General features: G+C 43.2%; 1 protein-coding gene across 3 annotated transcripts in view; it reads right to left on the reverse strand.

Moving 5' to 3' along the window:
- Positions 1-25,782, reverse strand: part of LOC144826433 (transient receptor potential cation channel subfamily M member 7-like) — a 1,864,676-nt gene that overhangs the window by 935,441 nt on the left and 903,453 nt on the right. For 2 of the 3 annotated variants that reach the window (XM_078684759.1, XM_078684760.1), the window contains one exon: positions 16,572-16,861. In XM_078684759.1, the coding sequence (XP_078540885.1) occupies positions 16,572-16,856 (285 nt within the window). In that variant the 5' untranslated portion in view covers positions 16,857-16,861. Of the gene's footprint in view, positions 1-16,571; positions 16,862-25,782 lie in introns of those variants that run through there. The other variant, XM_078684758.1, reaches the window with a different exon arrangement.

The raw sequence follows: 25,782 nt of genomic DNA on the forward strand, positions 1-25,782 counted from the left end.
CGTGATCAAACATTTTGTTGTTTATTAAATTCTGTGTTAGATAAATGTAACAGTGATAGAACAAAAATACAAAGTGTTTCTGAAATTCGAAATGTTTTAGACATATGTTCTGGTCTAAATCAATTTTCACAGAATATTCAGCAAGATTGTCAGAAATTTCTAATGTATATACTTGTTGTTTTGCAAGATGAAGGTGTAGATGTAGAAAATCTTTTTGGCCTTTCTTATAAATGGCAGCATGACTGCGACAATTGCTCCTTTTCAAGTAGTACTGCAATAGACACTGAAAGATTTATATATTTGACTTTACCAGACTGCAAATCAGTGTCATTTAATAATCTAGTTAGACAAGAAAATCAAAGCATGGTCTGTACTCAATGTAAATCAGCAATGCTATCAACATTATTTATACAAAGATATGGACAGTATGTTATTTTAATGTTCCAACGATGTAGACCTGATGGAACTAAATTGACAACATTAATTAAAAATGTTGTGGCTTCTCAATTATCAATTTCAGGAAGAACCTTTACAACTGCAGCAATTATTTACCATGATGGTCCTTCAACAACATCAGGACATTACACAGCTTATTTAAAATGTCAAAAAGGATGGAAACACTGTAATGATACTCAATTGACTTTCAAACAACGTTTGCCTTCTGACTTACAAAATTCTTACCTAGTGTTCTTACAACCGAAATTTTAGGGAAGGTAATTGGCCTATGAAGATTGCAGCAGTTAATATAACTTAGTTTGCTGTTCAAAATTACTTTCTGAATAAGAGTGATGAAGATAATAAAAAACATGTAGTTGTGATAGAGATAGTATATGTATATCATATAGTGTGTGCTGTGAGTATTATAGAAAATATTTATAAAAAGTAAGCTAGAGGTGGAAATAAAACTATTGTTTCATAATGTAAAAGATGTTGGAGCTTTTCTTTCAGAAACTCGGGTAAATGAGACATTAAGAATACTCTGGACTAATTTCCAAAGAAAAGGACTTTCCATATACTATTTGGCCTCGTGGAAAAGTGGATGGATCAAAAGTGAGTTTAGATATGTTTTTTCTAAATGTTACATTATTTATGAAAAGATTGTATCGGTTTTTTAAACACAATCATTTTGATTGTGGGTTTTTTTTGCCCGCTGTAATATGATGAGTACTATTGAAGTCACTGTTTTAAATGAAATTCAATATATTCTGAGAACAGCACAAATAAACCTTGTAACATGTTGTTGAAATTATTTTGTATTTTCTATTATTAAATATATATTATTTTCCCATTCTCTTATACTCACTCACCTATTTCCACCCTCTATCACTCCTCTTAACTCACCCTCACTGGCCTTTTTTCACTCTCCCTCACCTCCCTTCCCTTATTCAAATTTCCTCACTTATTCTCATTATCCACTCCTTCACGGCCCTTTCCCCCTCTCCCATCCACTACTTTCCAGCTGTCAGTCACTCTACTTCACTCCCCTTCCCCTTGTTTCCTTTCTTTGTTCCCTCAATAATTCCCCTTCTCTCACTCTCCTTATTACACTTTACTCACTCCTTCTCTTACTTCCTCTGTCCTCTCACATCCTCAATCCCTTTCCGTCACACTCTCTCTCTCTTAGCTTCAGTATCTCGATCCTCTCTCTCTCACTCCTCTTCCGTCATGCTTACTCCATAAAACTCACCCACACTCCCTTACTTACCTTTCTTTGCTCTCTTACTCAGTTCCTTTCTGCCACTCTTTCCTTCACTACCTCTATGTTCTCACTCCTTCCTTCAAGCTCACTTGCTTTTATCCTCTCTTTATTTTCCCTTTTTCATCAACCTCACTGCCCTTCACTCACCCTCCCTCACCCTTGTTCCCTTACTCCAGTTCCTTCAGTTATCCTCATTCATCATCTTTAACTACCCTTCTTCTTTCTCTCGTCACGCACTCACCTTTTCCCAGTTCCTTTTTTTCACTTTTCTTCCCTTTCTTCCCTTCCTTTGCTCCCTCAGTCATTCTCCTTCCTTTACTCACCTTACTGCCGTTTACTCACTCTTTCTCTGACTCATCTCTGTTTTCTCATATTCTCACTTGTCTTCCCTCACTCCCTCTATGTTACCTTCACTCCCATTGTCTCCTCACTGTCTTACAACCCTACATTCACCCTCACTCACCTTCCATGCCTTATTGTCATGAATCCACCGTTATTCACTCCTGCTTCTCTGTCACTCACTCCCCTTTCTTTACTCCCCTTTCTGCCTTCAGTTTTCCTAATGCACATTCCTTTAGGATCTTACTCACCTTCAGTTCATTTCTCTCTCCTGCTCTTGTTCACTGTCACTGAATGTATCCATGTCATTATCCTTTTAGTAATTTGCTCTCTCTCTATTTCTTTTTAACTCTCTCTGACCTTCACCATTCCTTTGTTTTTCTTTCTGAGTCCTTCACTTCTACTTTATCTCTTACTAACCTTTTATGACTTTTAATCTCCTACTTTGTCTCTTGTATTGTAAAATATATATTATAAATATTCTAACTTATTTTTTTTGTCTTTCACAGATATACATTTTAATGAAAATATGTAATTAAGTTTACATTACTTATAAGGTAAGTTTGATGTACAAAATGTACTTCCCCTATACTCTTTTCCTTAACCTCACTACTCTTCTCTGATGCTCCCACACCTCTGTTTCCTTATTGTGCTTGCCTCACTTATTCTGAATCCCCACGTTTACTCCCCTTTTCCTCACTCCTCTCTCACACTCACCTTCTTTCAGACCTTCTCCTTTACTTTCCTTCTTTCTCTTCTCTTACTTCATTCCTTTACTCTTTTCCCTTCCCTTACTCTCCTTACTCCACTTCACTAACTCCTTCTCTTACTCCCTCTGTCCTCTTACTTCTACACTCCCCTTCCCTCATTCTCTCTCTGTTAGCCTCATTCTCTCCATTTCCTTAGTCTCTCACACCTCTTCTGTCACGCTCACTCCCTATAACTCAGCTACACTCCCACACTCACCTTCTTTCAACCCTTCTCATTTACTTTCCTTCCTGTCTCTTCCCTTCTTTTGCTCCTTCACTCTTTTCTCTTCCCTTACTCTCCTTACTCCACTTCATTAACTCCTTCTCTTACTCCCTCTGTCCTCTTAGTTCTACACTCCCCTTCCCTCATTCTCTCTGTTAGCCTCATTCTCTCCGTTCCCTTAGTCTCTCACTCCTCTTCTATCACGTTCACTACCTATAACTCAGCCATACTCCCACACTCACCTTCTTTCAGACTTTCTCCTTTACTTTTCTTCCTCTCTCTTCCCTTCTTTCACTCCTTCACTCTTTTTCCCTTAGTCTCCTTACTCCACTTTACTAACTCCTTGTCTTACTCCCTCTGTCCTCTTAGTTCTACACTCCCCTTCTCTCATTCTCTCTCTATTAGCCTCATTCTCTCCGTCCCCTTAGTCTCTCACTCCTCTTCTGTCACGCTTACACCCTATAACTCAGCCATACTCCCACACTCACCTTCTTTCAATCCCCTACTTTACTTCCCTTCCCCTCTCGTCCCTTTTTTTGCTCCCTCACTCATTTTCCTTTCCTCTCTCACTGCACTCCACTTCACTCACTCCTTTTGAATTTGTTAAGAATACAGCTCTTTTTGGAGAATTGGAGGTAGTTGTAAAAATAACTGGTTTTTTTCTTCTTTTTTAGGTTTTCTTTGTGAACAAAAACAAAAACAGGGAATCTCAAACTGCTCAACAGAAGCAAAAAAAAAAAGAGTAAAAATTAGGGCTGGGGACGGCAGCGGTGGTTTTCCCTTGTACGTACAATGTTCATGATACTTTGTTCTCCGTAACAAAGGAGTTCATCACAGTCCTTACATTTTATAGAAATGCCAGCAAAAACAGGCTGAATGGGTTGGCGCCGAGAGGGGAGGTCTCCGCGGCGCTCTGGGGGTCTGGAGGACCCTCCGAGAGAGGACCATATGCCGGAGAGCCAAGACTTATTTACCAGACAAACTGAAGATGGACAGGGGTGACTCCTGGGCCTGCGAGGAACACTTGGGCAGATGTTGACTACTTTTCTGCCGACTCCTTTTGGTTTATTGTGACTGCTGGGGGCGGCTGCCCTCTGTACTGGATTAGATACTGCTCTTGAACATTGCCCTATTCAGCCCTGATTGGGCTGCACCGGCTGACTAACAAGTAACCTTTCTAATTTGTGAATGTCATGCGGGGTTTATTTGTACTTTTACACATGTATATTACCTGTATCACTTCGAATATCGGGCGAGTGGCACTACCGGCCAACCAAGTACCCTGATTCTAATGGGGAGGGCGACAGGCACTCCGCCTAGTTGGGGTGTGGATAGTTCTAAGTCCGCGGGAAGGGAAGCAGGGAGGGGGGTATTGGGAAGTAGGGAACGGAAAATGGGTTGTTTTGTTAGCGTGTTGTTGTTTCCTTTTGTTTTTAGCAGAGTCCTCCTTGGTCGTGATTTCCTGCTCACACATGGTTCCTTCCTGACAGATCGGCCACATCGGTCGACTTCCGGCCCCCCTGGGGCCGGGGATCCTTCCTGTCCCGTGCTCCGATGGGCTCCGAGGACCCGCCGCGATGAGCGGCTCCCTTCCAGCCCTCATTCATATCAGCTCCGTCACTTCTGTTTCTATGACACAGACGCTAACTAAGACCCTTAGTGTCCTTTCCTGGAATGTCAATGGGCTAGGTCATAAAATAAAAAGGAGTGTAGTTCTCCAATTTCTTCGGCGCCATTCCCCTGACATCGTTTTACTCCAGGAAACTCATTTAGTAGGTAACACCTGTCAGGCACTCCAGCGAGGGGGGTACAAGCTGTTAGTACTCGCGGGGTTCTCCTCGGGATCCCGTGGCACCGGGATTCTGATCCGCAAAACTCTTGCACTTACTCACACTCAGACTTGGGCAGACCCACTGGGCCGCTTTGCGCTCGCCGAGGCCGCCTGGGAGGGACGCCCCCTAAACATTATCTCGGCATATCTTCCACCGACATTGATCCGAGACTCCCTTAAGGAGCTAGGCGCTCAACTGCTAGGCCTTTCTCCGGGTACTCTCCTGATCGGTGGGGATTTTAATACGATGATGTGTGACGACATTGATCATAAACCTACACGAAGCTCCCATCGGCATACCTCAGACCTGGCGGACTTCACGCACGCTATGGGACTAACAGACATTTGGCGTTTCCACCACCCAGATACACCGTACTTTACTCATTACTCCAAAGCACATAATAGTATGTCTATGATCGATTACTTATTTTGCCCCACTGCAGACGTCGGCTGCTTCGTCCACCCAAGAGGCCTTCCTCGTGGCATGTCCGACCATTCGCCGCTCAGTGTCGACCTCACCTATAATCGCCAATTCACACGGGGCTCCATTGTCATTAACCCCTGGCTAATGCAAATCCCCGACATTAGGGATGCATTGCAGAAACGCACCGAACTCTACTTTGTGGAAAACACTGGGTCTGTGAACTCGACGGTCACACTTTGGGAGGCATACTTAGCGGTGATAAAGGGTGAAGTACTGGCCTTAAAGAAAGGTTACCTGAGAAAGCATAACGAACAGCTCCTTCATGCTGAATCGGAACTCATCGACCTCAAGATGTCCCACAGCGTCGCCCCGTCGGAGGCCACTGCTGCCTGGCTCTGCACCCAACAACTGGCCTATAGGGCCTTGTCCCAAGAAAAGGCACAGATGCAACTGCTCCACACGCGTCACCGAGTCTACGAATTCGGAGACAGTGCGGGTAAGATGCTTGCATGGCTGGAGCGCCGTGATCAGGGGTCACGATGGGTATCGTTCATAGTTAAGCCAGATGGCTCCACAGTGACAGACCCCCTGGACATCGCGGAGGCCTTTGCGGACCACCTAGAGAGGGTCTATACAGCTGGCGAGGGATACACGTCTGAAGGGTCCAGGCAACTCCTGGAAGAGATGCGTCTCCCAGCTGTGTCAGAAGAGGACAGACTTGCCCTGGACGCCGACATTACAGATGAGGAATTGACCGCAGCACTGTTTGCCGTTAATTCCAGCAAGGCTATGGGTCCAGATGGGGTCCCTATCGAATTCCTGAAGGGCATGGTCCCGAACGCTATCCCTCACCTTCGGAATATGTTTATAGAAAGCCGAGAGATCGGGATTCTTCCGCTCGCCCAACGGCTGGCCTCTATAGTGGTCATTCTCAAACCCACTAAACTACCCACTGACTGCGGGTCCTACAGACCTATTTCTCTGATCAGTGCGGAAGCGAAGGTTTTGGCTAAGCTCTTGGCGACCCGCCTCCTCCTAGTGCTCCCCTCCCTGATTCATGATGACCAATCCGGGTTTCTCCCGGGTCGCAATACAGCCTTAAATCTTCGTAGGGTGTACAATGTAATCAGTCGTCGACCCATATTGCAACAAGATGCGGCCATTTCATCCCTCGATGCCACGATGGCATTTGATTCTATCGAATGGCCATACTTGTTCGAGGTCCTCCGCCGCTTTGGCTTTGGACCCCAGTTCATCAGCTGGGTATGACTTCTTTATACGGACCTTTGGGGTCAAGTTCGTGTTAATACCCACACATCCAGGAGATTTCCGCTTCATCGGGGAACCAGACAGGGCTGCCCCCTGTCCCGCTATTGTTCGCCCTCACCTTGGAGCCCCTGGCTCATTGGATCCGCACAGACGCCTCTATCAGAGGCCTGCACTGGACGGAGGACGTCACGGATAAAATCTCCCTATATGCCGACGACATATTAATATACGTGTCTTCCCCTCGGTCCTCTATTAACAGTCTGTTTCATGTGCTTACCAATTTTGGGAAATATTCAGGATATTCCATAAATTGGACTAAATCGGTGCTCTATATGCTGCATGGCCCCCCGCCCCGACTGCCGAGAGGGTTTGCCATCACAGAAGCCACGGAGGGCTTCATGTATCTTGGCATCTTTGTTACGCCAGATCCCAAGGTGTTTTATGATCGTAATTTGTTGGCCCCCCTAAGCAGGCTTCGCAGTGACATCATCCACTGGTGCTCCCTCCCACTATCGCTTCCGGGTAGAGCTGCACTATTTAGGATGTTAGCACTCCCACGCTTCCTATACATTCTGCATAACTGCCCTTTCTTGGTTCCAGACTCCTATTTTCGCACGATTGAGAGCGAGCTTCGTCTCTTGCTATGGGATGGGGGAGCAGCCAGGATTGCCCTCTGTAAACTTTTTCAGAGGTGGTATGACGGGGGCATCGCCCTTCCTAATCTCCGTCTTTATTACTGGGCCTCGCAACTGGTGGCGGTGAACCAATGGGTGCACGGCTCGCCCCTGAACCCAGCCTTCCTCCTAGACAGATGTCAGACTGGTCGTGAGGGATACCTGGGGGCTCTCTATGGTAAGCCCTCTAGAACGAGATATCTCGGACCGATGGCACACACAGTGGCTATCTGGCACAAGGCTACCAAGTGTCTGGGATGGGCGAATAGACTTACTAAAGCAACGCCCCTGTGGTCTGCGCAGAGCCTGGGCTTCCTTTGCTTTTGTCGGGGCTTCGATAAATGGGACATACTTGGGATCTCGGAGCTGGGCGACCTTGTTCATAAGGGTAAGCTACTGACCTTTAACGATCTACAGTCCAAATACGCCCTTGCACCCACCGAATTCTTTCGATATTTGCAAATTCGACATGATATACTCGCGGCGGTCCCTGATCTGGCCAACCTTCCTGTGGCTTCTCCCCTAGAGGACAGGTTGCTATCGGAACCCCTTCCTGAGAAGGCCTTCTCCCTCACCTATCGTAAACTATGCAATAATCTCCATGATCCCTCTCAGTCCCTGCGTTCCAAATGGGAGGCTGAGTTGGGCTTCTTAGACGAGGAAGACTGGCGCTCAGCGTTAATGTCCCCGAGGGAATCGGCTATTTGCCATAGGTTTAGACTGATTCAATTAAAGGTACTCCACAGAGCGTATCTGTCTGCCCTTACCTTGGCCAGAATTGGGCGGCGCCCTGATACCCTGTGTTTGCGGGGCTGCGGCCTCCCTGTTACCTTCTACCACGTTTTATGGGAATGCCCAGTGGTGCAACAGTTCTGGAATGGTGCACTCCGAAAAATGAGTAGCTCCCTAGGTAAACCGCTTTTGCCGACACCCAAGGAATGTGTTCTTAGCATCTGGGGGGCCAATAATCTAACTGACCCTGAGCTGCAATGGGCGGCGTTAGGCTTCCTGCTGATTAAGCGATCTATAGCAATGAAATGGGGTTCGCCGGATAGGCTACTGGTGGTGAGCTGGGTGGCTGAAATGGATCGCTACATGATCGCTGAAAAGACAGTGTATAAGCTTCGAGGATGCCCCAAAATGTGGGACAGGAAATGGGGACACTGGAATATCTATCGAGGGGAGCTCTGTGACTCACCTACGGTGGAACTGGCCATGTCCCGAGATGGCCCTGTGGGAAGACCTATACTGTAACAAATAGATATTGAATGATTTAAATGTGACTCGATGGGTAATGCAGTACTCGAGACTGATATCTAATTTTGCTTTTTCTGTTCAAGTTTAAAAAACAAAAAACCGGATTGTTAATGCATCCTTGTTGGAATTGATGGTTCGGTAAGCGCTCTACTTGCATGCGCCGCCAGACCCCAGGTTGTCGGCTGAAGGGCTGTGTTGCATTGATGCGGTTGCGATTATGTCTGCCGGCCCCTGGGTTGTAGGCTTGACATTATGTTATTACAGAACTGAACAATAAAGGTTTTTAAAAAATAAAAATAAAACAGGCTGAATGTTAGGAATCAGCTGCTCAGGTCTCCCTCTCACGGATGATGTAGTTGGTCTCCAGTAGATGTTGAAGCACCATCCCTTGGGGCATTTCGTGCCAGGGCCCTGACACTCTCCCGGGCATAGTTCTGGGGGTGCCTCCTCTGAACATGCTGAATTATCGTCGAGTTGCCAAAACTGTACTTCCTTCTAGGGTCTCCCCGTGAAAGCACAGTTTGGCAGATTTTACACACCACCTTTGGAGCATTTACTTTTTTTTCACCTGGTGGTATGGTAAAAAACTTCCAAATGAAGTGCTCCTTTACCTTGGGCTGAGGAGCCTCTTCCTGAATGAACTCATCCGAGTCCTCACTGCTACTGGTGGGTCTAGCAGCCATTCTTTTCACAAAAAGGTAGAACAGTAAAGAACAGGTCTTGCTGTCTCCAAAGTGAAAGAAGAAGTGAAGGAAATGGGTGGGGTTTTCATTATTTGTAAAAAAAAAAAAACTGTTATCCAATGAAAAGAGTTATTTTAAGGTCACATGACTTGACGCGCTTACGCTGCACGCACCGGACGCTTCCGGGGGCGCTTACGCGGCACATACGTGGGGCGCTTACGCGGCGCGCCTAAATGATGTTTTGCCAGCTTTTCGGAAATGTAAAATCATTTTAATTCGGAAATTCAAAAATACTACTTTTATAAGTATGGTACTGAATGTCTTGCATTATTATTTAGTTTAAATACATATTTTTTTTACGCACGCGGAAATAGCGCTCTCGGTACGCTCTCGGGTGAGCTTACCGGTGTGCGCACCCTGAGCGCTCCAAGACAAAATGATTAAAAAAAACATGAAAAATACATTGAAAAGATAATTTTTTTTAAAAATAATAATTAATAGTTATAAAAAACAGCTAATAAACAAAAAAAAGACTTTAAAAATCGTAGGTTACAAACTCGAGATACAAAGGAATTAGCTTTTAAAAAACCTTTGAAATTCATTGAAAAAACCATAGGTTTCACAATCGTTATAGTTAGAAATTGGCATTTAAAAAACCTTTGAAATTCACTGAAAAAACCATAGGTTTCACAATCGTTATAGTTAGGAATTAGCATTTAAAAAACCTTTGAAATTCACTGAAAAAACCATAGGTTTCACATTTGTTATAGTTAGGAATTAGCATTTAAAAAACCTTTGAAATTCACTGAAAAAACCATAGGTTTCACACCAGTTATAGTTAGCTAAACATTTTACTCATACAAAACCAATGAAATTCCCACGTTATAGTTAGTTGGACTCACAATAACTCGCGCGCTCGCAATCCACTGCTGATGATGTCACATATTACATCATTCATGACATGGTCAGTGACATCACTGATGACATCTCAAATGACATCACTGATGACATCATTGATGACAACATCCATGTGATAATATAATGCACCTGCTCACACTCTAATCTAACCTTTGATACAACCAGTGTTGAATACAGACTACGATTCCTGAAACCATTGACACACCAATACCATTTACTACATACACACTCACTGATTCCTAAGTCTACACACGCATCCACTCATTCACCCATACAATCACTCATACATACAGACACTCATCAATACAACACTATCATATGCACTCATACACCTATACAGACACTCACACAGTGCCACTCATGCATGGAGTTACTCACAAACCTAGTCAGTTATGCAAAGAATCAATCACACTCCCATTTCCTCATCTATACAGTTATTCACACATAACCTTACTTATTGAAACATATACTAACACATACTTACTCTCTTTTACAATCACTGATACAACTACACATTGATCCATACAGCCACTTACGCAATCACAGGCTCCCATGTATAGACATTGATATATGCCAACTCTCACATGCACTGTGTTTTACATATGTACTTACTTGGACATGTAGCACTGAGATAGCCATTCACTCTTCAACACAGCCATGCACACAGTCAACGCACATACAACTGTTTCCATATGCACTCTTGAACCCATATACCTGGTGAATCAACTGCTCACACATCTATGCAGAGAGACACACACCTCCCAGCCACCCACACACACACTCAGACTCATATACAAATACTTTGGCAACCAATCAATAACCCATATAGCCACTCATATAGCTATTGATCAAAACATGCAGCAGCTTGCACAACAACAGACATACTGATGCACACATTCAGACAGTTTAGTCACTAACCCATGCATTCAGTAAGACACATTTAATCAGCCACTCATTCAGTCAGACACGCACCTACTATATCCTTTATCCAGACACTCATACATACACTCATTCTTCAATATGTTAAACATATTTTAACTTTACAGAAACACACAGACACTGGATGATGTCATCAGTGATGTCATCAGTGATGTCATTTGAGATGTCATCAGTGATGTCATCAGTGATGTCACTGACCATGTCAGGAATGATGTAATATGTGACATCATCAGCAGTGGATTGCGGGCGCGCGAGTTATAGTGAGTCCAACTAACTATAACGTGGGAATTTCATTAGTTTTGTATGAGTAAAATGTTTAGCTAACTATAACTGGCGTGAAACCTATGGTTTTTCAGTGAATATATATATATATATATATATATATATATATATATATATATATATATATATATATATATATATATCTCCCGCATAGAAGTTATACTCACTTGGGAGTAGGAATGGTGATACTAAGTAAGTGAGCAGATTTCTATTCTAATGGTATTGACATGAATTAGTTCACCCCACTCCTGATACCAAGTAAAACAACCTTACAACCTTACAAATTTACTGAACAAAATTAAAGTCTATAGGGACATGACAGTTAGGAAATAGAATTTTTAAAAACCTTACAAATTCACTGAAAAAAACAAAGGTTACAGTTAGACTCATATTTCACTCGTACAAAACCATTGAAATTCAGCAGTTAGGATGAGCTAACTATAACTTACGCCCTCACATATTACATCACTAATGACATGGTCAGTGACATCACTGATGACATTAGTGTTTGACATCACTGATGGCATCCTGCATAGAACCACTAACACACACCCTCACACAACCCCTTTTACCCCCACTCACACACCCATACAACCACGCACACACGTATTTATCCACAGAGCCACTCACATACCCATACACCTACTCACACATTCATTCATTCACCCATACAGTCAGACACATAGCCACTCACTCACCCATGCAGCCACTCACACTCCAACTAACTCGCCAATACAGCCATTTACTCATGATACAGCATCTCAACAGAGCCACTCACACACCCACACAACCACTCACACACCTACTCACACAGCCACTTACATATCCATTCACACATCTATACCAGTACTCACACGTCTACTCACTCACCTGTACAGCTATTCACACAGCCACACTTACTCAATTAACCAAAAACGCATTTATTTAAAAAATAAAGCCGCAAGGAGGTGTCATTTTGATGATTTCCCCCAGGACCTGGGCTACCCAGGGGACTAATTAAATGAAGTTCAGAAGCTGGTGCTTTGTTTTTAAAAAATATTGGCCAAATTTGCAGATTCAACACAAATCCCGCTCTGCAATTTAAAAAAAAATGTTTTTTTTGGCCTTGGAGGTCCCTGTGGAGACCTACAGGGTTAGGGGGTTTCTACTGATTGTTAGCCTTTTTTTTTACCGTTTTTTCTTGTGACTCAGTTCAACTGAGTCACAAGATGGCTATCAACACTTCCTGGTTTGAAAAGTTGGCAGCCAATCAGATTGCAGGCTCGAGATTGGGAGGGATCACAAATCCTTCGCGGCCATATTTGTATATCTGAGAAATATTTACATTTCTCAGGAACTACTGAACGGACTTACATCATTTACCAAAAGGAGTGCACTCTGGACCAAGAGCTACTTTTCTGCCAAATTTGGTGTAATTCCGTTCAGCAGTTCGGGTTTTAGCTGCGATATCAGTTCCTACGGAAATAAAAATGGAGGAAAAGCGTTTTGTGACCCTCTTTTTCTTGGCCCCCGCTTGACAGATCACCCTGAAATTTACAAGATAGCAGCTAAAGTGAGTAGGCCAATATTTTTGAAAAGATATTGGCAAAAGAAAAAGTACTTTTGGAATAGAAACAAGGTCCTAACTATTACTAATTGGTGACCGCCAGTAGGATGGATATATATATATCTATATATATATATATAGATATATATATATATATGAAATAAGATCATCCAGAGACACAATAGACAATCATCCGGCACTCCAAGGTAGGGTTTTAAAAGACACTCAGTTTATTATGTCTAGATGAGTTACATCAACGCGTTTCGGAAGTCAATCTTCCTTGTTCACGATACCGAGCCACCGTTTTTTCAGGTTAAAATACAAAACACAATGGTAGTAAAAATCAACAAAGGACACAATGTTCTACCAGTACGATTCTGCCTGGCAGAATGTGGCGGCCATATTTAAATGTGTTACTATTAGTATTCACAAGTATATATCAATCAAGCTTACTTTCCACTTGTTCTCAATTATCACATTTTAGTTAGAATACATGGGATTTTATAACCATGATTAACAACTATTAATTGGGAATATCAATTCCTCAATTTTGTACATTTATATTGAAACACAAATTATTTCAAAAGTTTAAATTGTACATTATAAAAGTTCATAAGTGCAAGTGCATTGAGAAATTGGAAATTTCAGCTTTTTCAAAGAGCGGCAGCAAGTGCCTGTTTCTGTTGGGTGCTGGCTCTAACAAATTTAAAGTGTCAGTGCAATAGTACAAATATGCATTATACAATCATTATTAATTGAACTTCAAGTTGATTCACTATGAAGTGTAACCACAAATAGATATATTTCCTCATGACCTATATACAATTAAAAAACAGGTCATTATTCATATCCATTTAGAGGTAAGTTTACAAACATCTAGAGTCATTTTAAAGTTTGGCTCTTTAATTGCAATATTATCTAGCACTTTTAAAGTGCTTGTGCTTATGTAAACGGTGATAACTTCTCAATGTAAACATATCACTCTCCTCAATGCAAACAAACTTCAATACAGTACCATGATATAGAAAAAAGTGCAAGTGCATATGTAAACTAGATAGAATTTCTCTATGTAAACATGTCACTCTTCTCAATTTCTAAAATCCATTTATGTGCAGTGCAATAATATCATAAAGTGCAAATGCATAATAGTTCCTAAATTGAATCTCAGCTTAATGAAACAAGTCCTATCTTTTCATATATCAAAATACTACCACTGTAAAAATAGATTTTTTTTTTTTAAAACAATCAATCCATGGTCTTACGTGCAGATTCTCCTATTCTAACTCTTCATCAAGACAGACCGGTAAAACGGTCCTCATCTACATTGAGCCCATATGGTTCCCTGCAATTAAATTCCAGAATGAAGTATGTTTCTAATTTCCAGAGTTCTCTTTCCCTGTCCCCCCCTCTCTTTTTCTTGGGGACCTCTGCTATACATGTATACTGCAGGCTCACAGGGTTACTTTGGTGATGGGACTCAAAATGCCTGGCAATGGGATATGTTCTGTCTTGATTAACAATCGCTCGCCTGTGTTGAAGGATTCGTTGGTGAACAGGCAAAGTAGTGCTTCCTTTATATATTTTTGGACAGGAGCACTGTAAAAGATATACAACAAAACTACTTTTACAAGTCAGAAAACTACTGATGGTTACAGTTTTATTAAAAAAAATTCTAAAATCAGTACGGTTCATGCGATGTTGGCATGCCTAACATTTAGCACATTTTTTAAAACCAGGTTTCTGTTGTAGCCAAGTCGAGGTACCCTTCTTTTTTTCAATGAATTCACTTTTATATATATTTTCACCTAATACGGGTCCTTCCAAGATCAGTCCCGTAGTCGGGTGGTGCATCCCCCGGCAGGAGCCCCAAGCTGGTTAATCCAATTTCCAAAATATCACTGAGTCACGATGCACACTCAGAAGTTGTTTGATTACCACCAAAATGTATTACTGTAAACCCCTACGCGTTTCGACACTGAGAGTATATTGATCACACGAGTATTACAGTGAAAATCGTCAGTGCTTAAATAAACAATGAACATAGATGAGGTCCTTCTTTTGCCTCCCAATTCTGACGTCACTATTCGCCGCCATCTTGGAACAGTACAGTTTGATAACATTTTACATATACTTACTAAGTTCTATTTACCTTGTACATGTGATATTACATTCTGTCAGATTTTTGGACGAAAAATTATGGCATTTCTTAAACCGCATGCTGCTGCATATAACACACACTTATTATCCCCTGCAGGCAAACTTTTCTAACACATAGTGGATTAGTGCATTTTCGCGAAAAGCTTAGGTGATAACAATTAAATAAGCTTTGCTTGTATATACACCCAACATAGTAAGTCAAATACTGAGCAGCCATATCTCAGCTTGCCTTCCCATCTCCATGTGGAGACTTGGTGTTGGGATGTTCGCTGTGTTATAATAAAGTTATTCAAAGTCACGTGATTCTGAATGAAAGTTCAAAAAAGACCACTGAATAAAATGTATCAGGAGAACTATGCATGATATTCCTGCAGAGATCCACTGACATAAAGATGGCAGCATGAAATAGATCATCTGTGTTTGGGGGCGCGGTCACTGCTGACTGGCAGCAGGGAAGTGGTGCTCACTCCAACAGTTTACACTGCGCAGGTCACTTTGGACAGCCGCCTTGTGACAGACAGTCTGACATGTGCAGTGTAAACCTCTCCACCACGCTCTCTAAGACAGAAGGGTGGAAAGCAAGCAGAGGCCTCAGTAAGTGTGGAGCCAATCCGCTACAGCGAATCCTGGTGCTTCTGTCACGCTGCCTGTGCAGCATGAGAGCAGCGCCTTGATTGGAAGAGGAGAGTTGGAGCCACTGACGAGGAGATGCGAGCGCCAAGGGCAGAGTTAAGTGAATCTTCTTTTTCTTTTATTTATTTTAAGCTAGCCTCATATGTTCACCTCACCAGATTAATTGATCGGCAGCCGCCAATGTTTGCTTCACACACCATTCCTTGTCAATTTCTTGTTATACATGTTCAACTCACCACTCTTTGCTTCTCTTTCCATTTCTATCCAAGTATGCCAGTGTCCACACCTTTGCTTTCTGGTTTCAGTTTACAGCCTCTCGCCACTCAAATACACAGATGTCTGCTGGCAAGCACTGCCTGCAGATAGGGAATGTACAGCATCTCGTGTAGGGACCAAGACTGGAAGCCAGATCCGAAGTTAAGTAGAAATCTGATGCACAATAGTCAGGGTTCCTGATCACTGTCTCCAGTCAGCCATGCGCTCATCCCACAATCGGTAAATATTAGCTCGCCAAGTCAGAACACATAAATGTCTGCCTGACTCATGGGATCCTCAGAGGTGTTTATGATATAACTGTAAATGTGATGTGTGTTTTGAGAACGCCCATACCTGGTGCATATATCCATCACTATTGTAACCAGGGGTTAACATCTTTGGCATCTTGCATTTTACAACAACCTGTCAGAGTCAGCCATCAATGCTTTATTATTCACAAATGACCAGGCCTACATCTATGGCTGAAGTGACAGTGGCAAGAATCAAAGCAATTTTATGAGACTAGCCCTGAAAAGCACAGAGAAGGTGCGTGGAAGGAAAGCTTAGTTAGAACAATATTAATTGAATATTGCATACCACTCCACAACATGCTATAGGAATGAATTGGAAATTGACATAATTTATGCACTCAAGTACATGCAATAACAAAAAAACTATTTTTCTAAAACTTACCATTCGTTGAAGCATCAGGACATATGGTCCGGCATGTTGGTTTACATTTAAAAAATCCATTAACCGCACATACCAAAAGATGATATTCAGACAGTAAATCAGTCTGCCAGCAATGAAAAGAATGGATCCAACGTTGTTAAGCTCATAGGAGTTATCCCTGCCTCCAAGTCTTAATCCAGATCCAATGAAGAAAGTCACAATGGCAATTGTGTCACTGATGTTAAAGTAAGCAGAAAACCATACTTTCATCTTCTGCTTGATCTTCCCTGCTTCTGACATTAACATCTGTACTGCAAAAAATATCCATAGTCAGCTATAGTAATTGTTTACCAATCAACAGCAGTATTCAGTCCAAATATTTATCAGAAGACTTAGTATGCAGCAAGATAAATATTGTACAGTACGCCATACAAACGGACATCTGTATTCATTCCCCATTCATCATATTCTGATCAATAACTGCACTGGGCATAGAAAACGTTGGTTGTGAAGATCAGCAAGTGTTATTGTTTCCTTTCTTCAAGAGGAGCGGTCTTAAAGGAACAGATGAAGGGCTCTGCAGAAATGGTGGGTTTTGTGCAAAATGTATGTCTGTGGTAGCGTGGAGAGGAAATATTCCCACTTAAGAGAGAACAAGGACCCTAAGGATAAGTTCCAACTGAAAGAGAACAGAAGCCATACGAGACTATGTTTGGCCTAGTTAGGGCTCATCGGTGCCTTATAGCGTGAGTCCTAGGGCACAGCGATCCCAGCGCCCACATCTTACATACAAGGCAGCATACTAGGTAATTGCACAACGGAAAACTCAAAGATGATAAGCACATAGTAAACACTAATTATAAAATACAGGAGTTTGTGGGTGTACTGAGTTTGGGGTTCCCAGCAGGGTCCCTTATCAATTCTCTGCAAGAGCTTCTGTGGTAGGTCTGACAGATTCTACGCACGCCCCACGTTTCAGTAACTACACTTCAGAGAAGGACGAGGAGCCAAATACTTTTACATTTGCCTTTTCTTCACAAGGGCAAAATCCGCCTTTGAAGCTTTGTACGGTATATTGCAACATCTTGAGGGCCAATAAGGGCCAGAGATGCATAAATCAAGTCACCCACTACTCTATTGGAGGTATCTGTAAGTATTTGGAGGCCACCAGATAAGCTATCCCTTTGTTTGCCTGGGGTTTGTTAAGATGCAAAGCATACCATAATATTGCGAATACCTCTGAGTCTTTGTACACAATGGCTGATTAACTAGAAATACCCCAGACTGTGCGCCCCACCCTTAACACACATCTAACAGATGTGAGAGGTCACATTTGTTGCATTCAGGGTCGGACTTGCCTTTAGGGCAATCTGACTGTGCCAGAAGGGCTGGTCTGATAGGTCAGTGGGTAATTGGTGTTTTGGTTGTTTATGGGCCTGTTTTATGATGTGGTGGGCCAGTTTTCACTGTTGACTTCTACAATATTCCTACAAACATTGCCTTCAACAAGCACAAATGCATGCAGTCTCCCATACTTTGCAAAATAATTATTCAGTATTTTTACACACTTCGTACTGCGTCGATTTGCAAACGTGGGCCCCTTTTTTTTAACTATCTGATTCAGCAATAGGGGCAATTTTTTTTTTTTTGCCTGGGCCTATTTTCTGTTCCAGGCTGATCATGCTGGTATGGGCAGATCCAATTTATATCAACTATATTCTTCTACTCCTTTGTGCGTGCCAATGAATTAGTCAACAAAACAGATAAAGTGCCAAGGATGCTACTGTGGATGAAGGTGCATGCAGATACTAGATAGACATGTGCATGACGTGGAAATTGCTATGCCCCAGTACATGAAAGTAGGACTGCCTTTCACAGCTAGCTGAGGCAAGTGAATGGGCGTTCTGTTGACAATAGGTCAATCAATCAATCAAAGAAACTTTATTCGGCATTGGCAAACACCATAAAACTTAAACTCATTTTGGGGGTGACTGACTTACTTGGGCTAACTGTTTGGTGGTGAGGTGCACCTTCCCTGCCCCGTTCCACCGCGGCTGGTGTGCCGATTGAGTGGAGGGCGGGCGGCCATATTACGTGTAGTCCCAGACCCCGGCTGAACCAGTGGCAGCGTTCTAGCTGGGGGAGGGAGGTTCAGCCATAAATTGAACATGCTCTTTCGAGCGCGCAGCGTTCGCGCGCTGCGGGCGCGCCGAAGGTAAGCCAAAGGTCTGCCCGTCTGCGCTCGTCCGCGCTTCGGGCGCGCCTGGCGCAGACCATGTCGCCCAAGTTCCTATTACCTCGATTGATGTTGGTATATTTTACACCCGAGAGCAACTCTTATCTCTGACAACTGCTGGTTGCCTTGGTTTCGCTCTGTCGATCCGGACCGACGGTAATTTTAACCCCTGTCTGTGTGTGGCTTTATCTGCGCTCGAACGCTGAGGACCCCCACTCACTATGAGAGTCATCCCCAACCAATCTCTGCGGCTCTTATTAATGCTCGGTCCATGGGCAGACATGCTGCCGACATTTTTGAATTGCTATCCGATGGTCTCTTGGATATTCTGTTTATTACAGAAACTTGGCTAAATGCCTCCAGTGCCTCCGACATTGAGCTCGCTATCCCTAGAGGTTTCAAAATACTCAGAAGGGATCGGATACGGGGAAGAGGGGGGGCTGGCAATTGTTTTTAAAAATTCTTGAGTTTTGCATGCTGATTGCCCTGATGAGCTGGCGAAGTCTTGAACTTCTCCCTCACCCTCTCACCCCATTTTACTTTGGGAGGCACACTGATTAATCGAACCCCTGGGCCCACTGGACCTTTTCTTAAGGCTCTGTCTGATGTGATTGTGCCCCGTGCTTTGAGGTTCCCAGATTCCTTCTCTTGGGTGACTAACTTCCATATTGAGGTGGCTGAGCTATCAGATTCCAAAAATCTGTTGGAGTCTCTTAGTCTGGCGCAACTCACCCAATGGGTTACTCTCCCAACTCACTCAGGAGGCCATACGCTCGATTTAATCTGTTCGAATTTCCCTCTTACTGTGGGCGCTCCTGAAATTCTCACGTGGTCTGACCACCGGCTAATAAGATTTTCGTGGTCAGCCGATAAACTACCCTCTAATGTTAAGATTTCTATGTGCCCCCAGAAGATCAACCTGCGTTCTTTGTCTGTCACCCTGTGTAATAGCCGTCCTGTGCTTGATAATGACTTGTCCAACGCGGTGCAGACTTTTAATTCCTGGATCTCGACGGGAGTGGAATCATCCTCTAAAGGGACTGTTAGACCTAAAACCCGCTCATCCCCGTCCAAACCTTGGTTTTCACCTGCCCTGAGAGAGATGAAGCTCGCCTGTAAAAAACTTGAAAGGCGCTGGCGTCACTCCTACTGCCCCATTGTTAAAGAAGCCTTGCGGAAAGCCCAGAGGGATTACTATGCCCGTATTAGAACTGCGAAGAGTGGGTACTTTGCGGATAGGATTACTAAGGCCAACAACAAAAGCAGGGACATTTTTTCTATTGTTAATAGTTTCCTCTCCCTTGGTGCCGAGCAACCTACAGTGTCATCCTCTGTAGCCTGGTGTGAGAGCTTGTCCACGTTCTTGAATCAAAAGATAGCCAGGATTCAGGCCAGTCTGCGGACCACATGTCTCAGTGAGAGTCCATTGGACCCTGTGAAACTCTCTTTGCCATCTCCCAGGACTTTCTTTTTTGAGGAGTTTATTTCGCCCTCTGAGGATGACACATTAGCGGTTGTTAAATCCCTGAAATCAGGCTCACCCACCGACCCTTGTCCAGCTCGGGTTCTTGGGGGGATGGCAGAGGTGGTTAGTCAGGAGATTACTCAAATCATCAGTCTATCCTTCAGATCAGCTACTGTTCCGGTTGACTGGAAGCAGGCCAAACTCCTGCCTCTGCTAAAAAAGGTTGGCCTAGATCCATCGCTACCAGCTAATTATCGTCCAATCTCACTTTTACCAGCGATGGCCAAGGTCTGTGAAAAAATGGTCTTTCGGCAACAAAATGCTTTTGTTGAAACATCTCAGGCTCTCCATCTGCCCAGTCCGGATTCCGTGCCGCTCATAGCACGGAATCGGCTCTGGTTGAAGTTTCCGAGGCCATTAGGGACTGTTTGGACAATGGCGGCAGAGCGGCTCTAATATTATTGGACCTCTCTGCTGCGTTCGATACGGTTCCCCATCAGCTGCTATTGTCACGTCTGGCAGCCATTGGTGTCACAGGCTTGGCCTTTGAGGGGCTTAGCTCCTTCCTTGCATTTCGGACCCAGCACGTATGGCTACCCCCTTTTTCATCTTCAGCCAAACCTCTTTCAACGGGGGTGCCTCAGGGGTCAACTCTGAGCCCGCTGTTATTTAATGTTTATCTGACCCCCCTGATCACTTTGGCTGAACAACTGGGAGCAAAAATAATCGCCTATGCCGATGACACACAGCTGCTGTTCACTTGGCCTGGCGATGACCTGGACACGGGTAGGATTCAGGCCTGTCTGTCCTCTGTTTTCAACTGGTTGGCCTCCGCCCAGCTGAAGTGCAATGAGGACAAAACTGAAATTCTTCTTTATGGTCAGTTTCCTCCTCGGTTCAGAGAATTGCTATGGCCGGCTGGTTTTCCACTGCCCAGCTCTGTGAACATCCCAGTCAAGAAACTGGGAGTATGGTTTGGAGAAGATCTCTCGTTTGAGGCCCACATTAAGAAGCTGACCTGCGGGTGCTTTGGCACCCTCAAGGCTCTGCGGAATTTTTTTCCCTTTCTTCCTAATTCAGCGAGAGAGACAGTGGCGAGAGCACTGATTCTCTCGCGCCTTGATTACGCCAATGCCTTGTTGATCGGCTCTCCGGCCTATTTGGTTGGACGCCTGCAGATAATTCAAAATGCAACAGCCCGGCTCTTATTCAACATCTCCAGGCGAACGAGCGTTCGACTCCACTTGCGCAGCCTGCATTGGCTCCCAGTGTCACAGCGCATTATCTTTAAGACACTCACTTTTGCACATAAAGCCATTTACGGCCAAGGTCCAGCTTATCTGAAGAAACGTTTTACTTTCTATCTTCCCAATCGGCCTCTGCGCTCTGCCTCTCAGTATTTACTGGCGGTTCCTCGGTTCCAGCGCTCTCGGCTTGGGGGCCAGTCAATTGCTGTTAAAGCCGCCACTTTGTGGAATGCCCTGCCTTTGATTCTTCGGTCTAATCCTAACTTCAGTCTTTTTAAGAAAGCATTAAAAACTCATTTGTTTAAACTTGCATTCTAAAGTTTTTCTTTTGTCTGGCCTCTAGCATCTCTCAACCCGCGCCAGGATACTCATGTAGTAATTGAGCGCGCTACAAAACCGCATATAACATAACATAAGATAAAAGTACAATTTAAAACAAGATCATATATATACATTCTTCCTTCCATGCTGCTTTTACAAGTTGATCTATTTACAATCCAATTAATTCTGGTCCCCTCCCCACAGTTTTTACTCGGGATTATCTTGGGGGGGACCCTTCAACAGATCTCTCTTGTCTCTCTTAGCTTGACTGCCAGTCTTAAAAAACTTGTGATAGAGAGTAATGTCAGGGGGTCTTGGGCTATTTGCAAATATAAAAGGGCCACCTTGGCCTGTTTAAATGTGTTCTTCAGTAAATCAACAAAAAATCGGCATCTGGGTAATGAATAAAAAGCGCACAATAATACGAAATGAAGGGTATCTTGCGGAGATCGTTGATCGCAGCCGCAGGGACCCTTTAGCTCCGTACCAGTACTAAAACCCGCCGCCACGGCTAATAAATAATGTAAAAGGTTGAGCCTAAAACGTGTTATTAAAAATCTATCCTGAGGGCCAGGTATGGTTCTATTCCTTCACATGTCCTCACAAGGCCAAAGGCTTTGACCGACTTTTTACTCCAATCTCTCTCTTCTCTGGAGGCGGCTTTATACATGAAAATCCCCTTTTTTACGTTCACCTTATCCCCACCTGTAATTCCATCTGGGTTGGAGAAGAGATCTTTACGGTGTCCTTCAAGTATTTTAGCCATGGGATGTTCATTCCCCTATCCCTGCCCAAACAATCCTTAATTATTTGTCTGTTTAATTCCGCTTCAGGATTGTTCAAAATTTTTAACCAAGCTAGTAGGGGTCTAACCCGAACCTTATCCTCTATATGGAGGGCTGCACCCAGTTCTTCGTGAACAATGTGAGCGGGAACACACTGTGGCACCTTAAGCAATCTTCTCATTAATTAATTTTCCTCTTTCTGTAGCTTCTCTACCCCATGAACCCCCAGAGTTCCGCCCCATATGCCGTTTGGCGTAACAGATTGAGTTATATAGATTCATCATTTGTTCTGGGGACCAGCGTCCAAGCCTGCTACCAAAGTTCATGACTGGCCCTGTGCTGGATGCTAGCTTATTACCTCGTTCTTCCATTAGAGCTTTAAAATGTAAGTGCCCATCAAAGTACCAAGTATGAGAAGGTCTGAACCTTCTCTAGTTTATGGGCGCCTATTCTATAGTTATAGCTTTTCCTTGCTTTGCTCCCTGCTTCTAGTACATACGACTTGGACAAGTTGGCACATAAATCTAGGTTGTTCATAAATTCCACAAAGCCATTTATCAGTCTCTGTAGGCCCAGCGGAGTGCGTGCCAGCAAGACCGCGTCATCTGCATCAAGCAGAACCGGAATTGCTCTATTTCCTTCTCTCGGTGAGTCTACCTTTAAACCTAGTAGGGCTTGTTCTAAACCGTTAATGTATAAGGAGAACAAAAATGGGGCCAAAATGCACCCCTTTGGTACCCCGCTAGTGCAGGTAAAGGGCTCAGTGCATCCCCCCTCTGTATTGTACCTCACTTTAGCTGAGGTATTCCAGTGGAGGGCTTTCATAATCTTTATGAGTTCTTGATATGCCCCTAATTTTCTCATTAGATCCCACAGCTTCTCCCTATTAACGCAGTTGAACGCTGCTGTAAGGTCCATAAAGGCAAGAAAGACCCCCTCAGTACTAGAGATGGTATATTTTGCCACCAATAGGTATAGATTTAGACATTGATCTGTGGTCGATCTACTTGCCCTGAACCCATTTTGGACATCAGTGATGACCTGCTGGTCCTCCACCCAGGCTGTCAGGCGGTTAAGAACAACACATTCTAGGACTTTAGCGGTAACATCTATTAATGAGATTGGACAGTAACATTGGGGACTATCCCTATTCCCTTTTTTAAAAATAGGCACTATCGACAATAGACAGAGGAGCTATGGAAGATAAATCATGTGCATTTGGTTTATGAAGGAAATATTGCTTTCAAACTTCTAGTACACCTCGTACCAAAAAGCCAGCATTAAGATTAGTTGACTACAGTCATGGATGCACAGAAGGGGATTTTACAGCTGCATCTAAGTTCACTGATCTATGGGAGTCAAGTAGTTTGAGATATTTCAACAGTTGCAGTCAGACGAATTCAAAGACACGTTCTGTAAATGCCAACAACTTAGACGTCCCACGAAAACAAATTTGACTTAGTAGAGGCTATACCAGAATATTCACAGCTAAAAAGCTTGGGTATTCAAACAAGAACTGACTACAGGCCTGATTTGAACTCTGTATAAAACAATAAATGACATGCTGAAGGGACATGAGTGTCTAAGATCCTGAGAACTAAGATTGTGACTTCATAAACCCCAGAGAAATGTCTATCACAGCCAGTTCTAAACATGTACACCACACAGGGTATACTATACCCATACAACCCTGAATGCAATAGAATGAATACCTACACTGATGTGTCTTGGGTGTGCACGGAAAGAAGGTACCTTCATACATACCATTTGGAAATGTACCTTTCAGGAGTGCTGGAAAGGGACATATGTGTAGTCAAAGTCTTAATTAAAAAATATACAGCCTGTTTCATCCCAACACGAATTGAAATTATCTTCTCAGTCTTTTTTCTTTAAAAGTTGAGCTTCTTCTCGCGTGGATTCATGGCTGTGGCTAAATCGTCGCCAAATTGTAGTGAAGTATAACGTAAAGAAGGTCTGTAGCCAGAAATACTTCATGTACTGTGTTTATTAGCCACAACTCCAGCAGTCTCAAAGTAACTGTCTAACATAGAATCTCTACGCTGGAAACCCACACAGGACATTCTACATTCCAGTGATGTAATGCTGGAATGTAATGGACATGAGATCACTACAATATGGCTATCTTCAATAACAGCAACATTGAAGAGCTGGTGGAAACAGTATCTGCCTAGGGACAATAGGACATTTGCCTCGGAACTTCTGGTTGCTCATAGAAACACAGAACATTGCTGGAGAGTCCACATTCACCAGATATAAAAACTTTATGTGAAGGACTGCTGCCACTAGTACACATGTGTGAGGGTCTCCTACTGTAATAGTGTGGAACAATTTACTTGGAATCAGTTAATAATCTTGTATTCATGAACAATGCAGCTTTAGTTCTTACTCCCTGTATGTGTCTAGCATACATGGTGCTTGTAAGTGTGAGATGGAAATGGGGCTAGCTCTAATTCAGATGGTTGAAAACAAGACTCATCTTGCTTCCTTCTGCATCGCTTTTAATTGTATGGACTAAAGCAGGACGTGGTTTACATTTGTTCAAATTTGATATGGGTGCACCAGACTCAGGACTAACAGACACTGATTATATGGTACAAGAATCATGGACATGTTCTCATCAACCACAGTATTTTTTCATTTATTTAAATTTTACTCATGAAACAAGTAGGTTCTGCATTAAGAGTATGCATATGATTCTGCTAAGGCACTGCACATGCCAGGTCTTTGAGCCAGTCTTGATAGGCGGCGAGGGATTTGATATCCAAGTAGTGGTCACTTTTTATTTAGGCAGTAATTTTGACTATTGCAATGAATGTCTAAGTTCTTTAGGTTTAAGATATGTACTCCAAAGGCGCAAATTGAAGGGATCTCATGAGCTCCATTTCTGTCATTTCTTCTGCAGGGTTGAACCCTTGTGTACAACAATCGTAGGCTTTGAGTGACTCTCCACAGATGCAAAAAGTTGGTATTTGGGGCTCGCCATTGATGACAGTTATGATCGGTTATGATCGGTGTCTGTGTTTATTTTGAGTAGTTTCATGAGGAGTGGTATGCTTGATGTCGGTACTTAAAATGTATGAGTTTATGTCTCTATAGTTTGTGGATATTGTTTCAGATTGGCCACAGAAATCTATCCAACACTTCTATGTTAATATCC

Source organism: Lissotriton helveticus, chromosome 3_2 (assembly GCF_964261635.1).
Source record: "Lissotriton helveticus chromosome 3_2, aLisHel1.1, whole genome shotgun sequence".
NCBI lineage: Eukaryota > Metazoa > Chordata > Amphibia > Caudata > Salamandridae > Lissotriton > Lissotriton helveticus.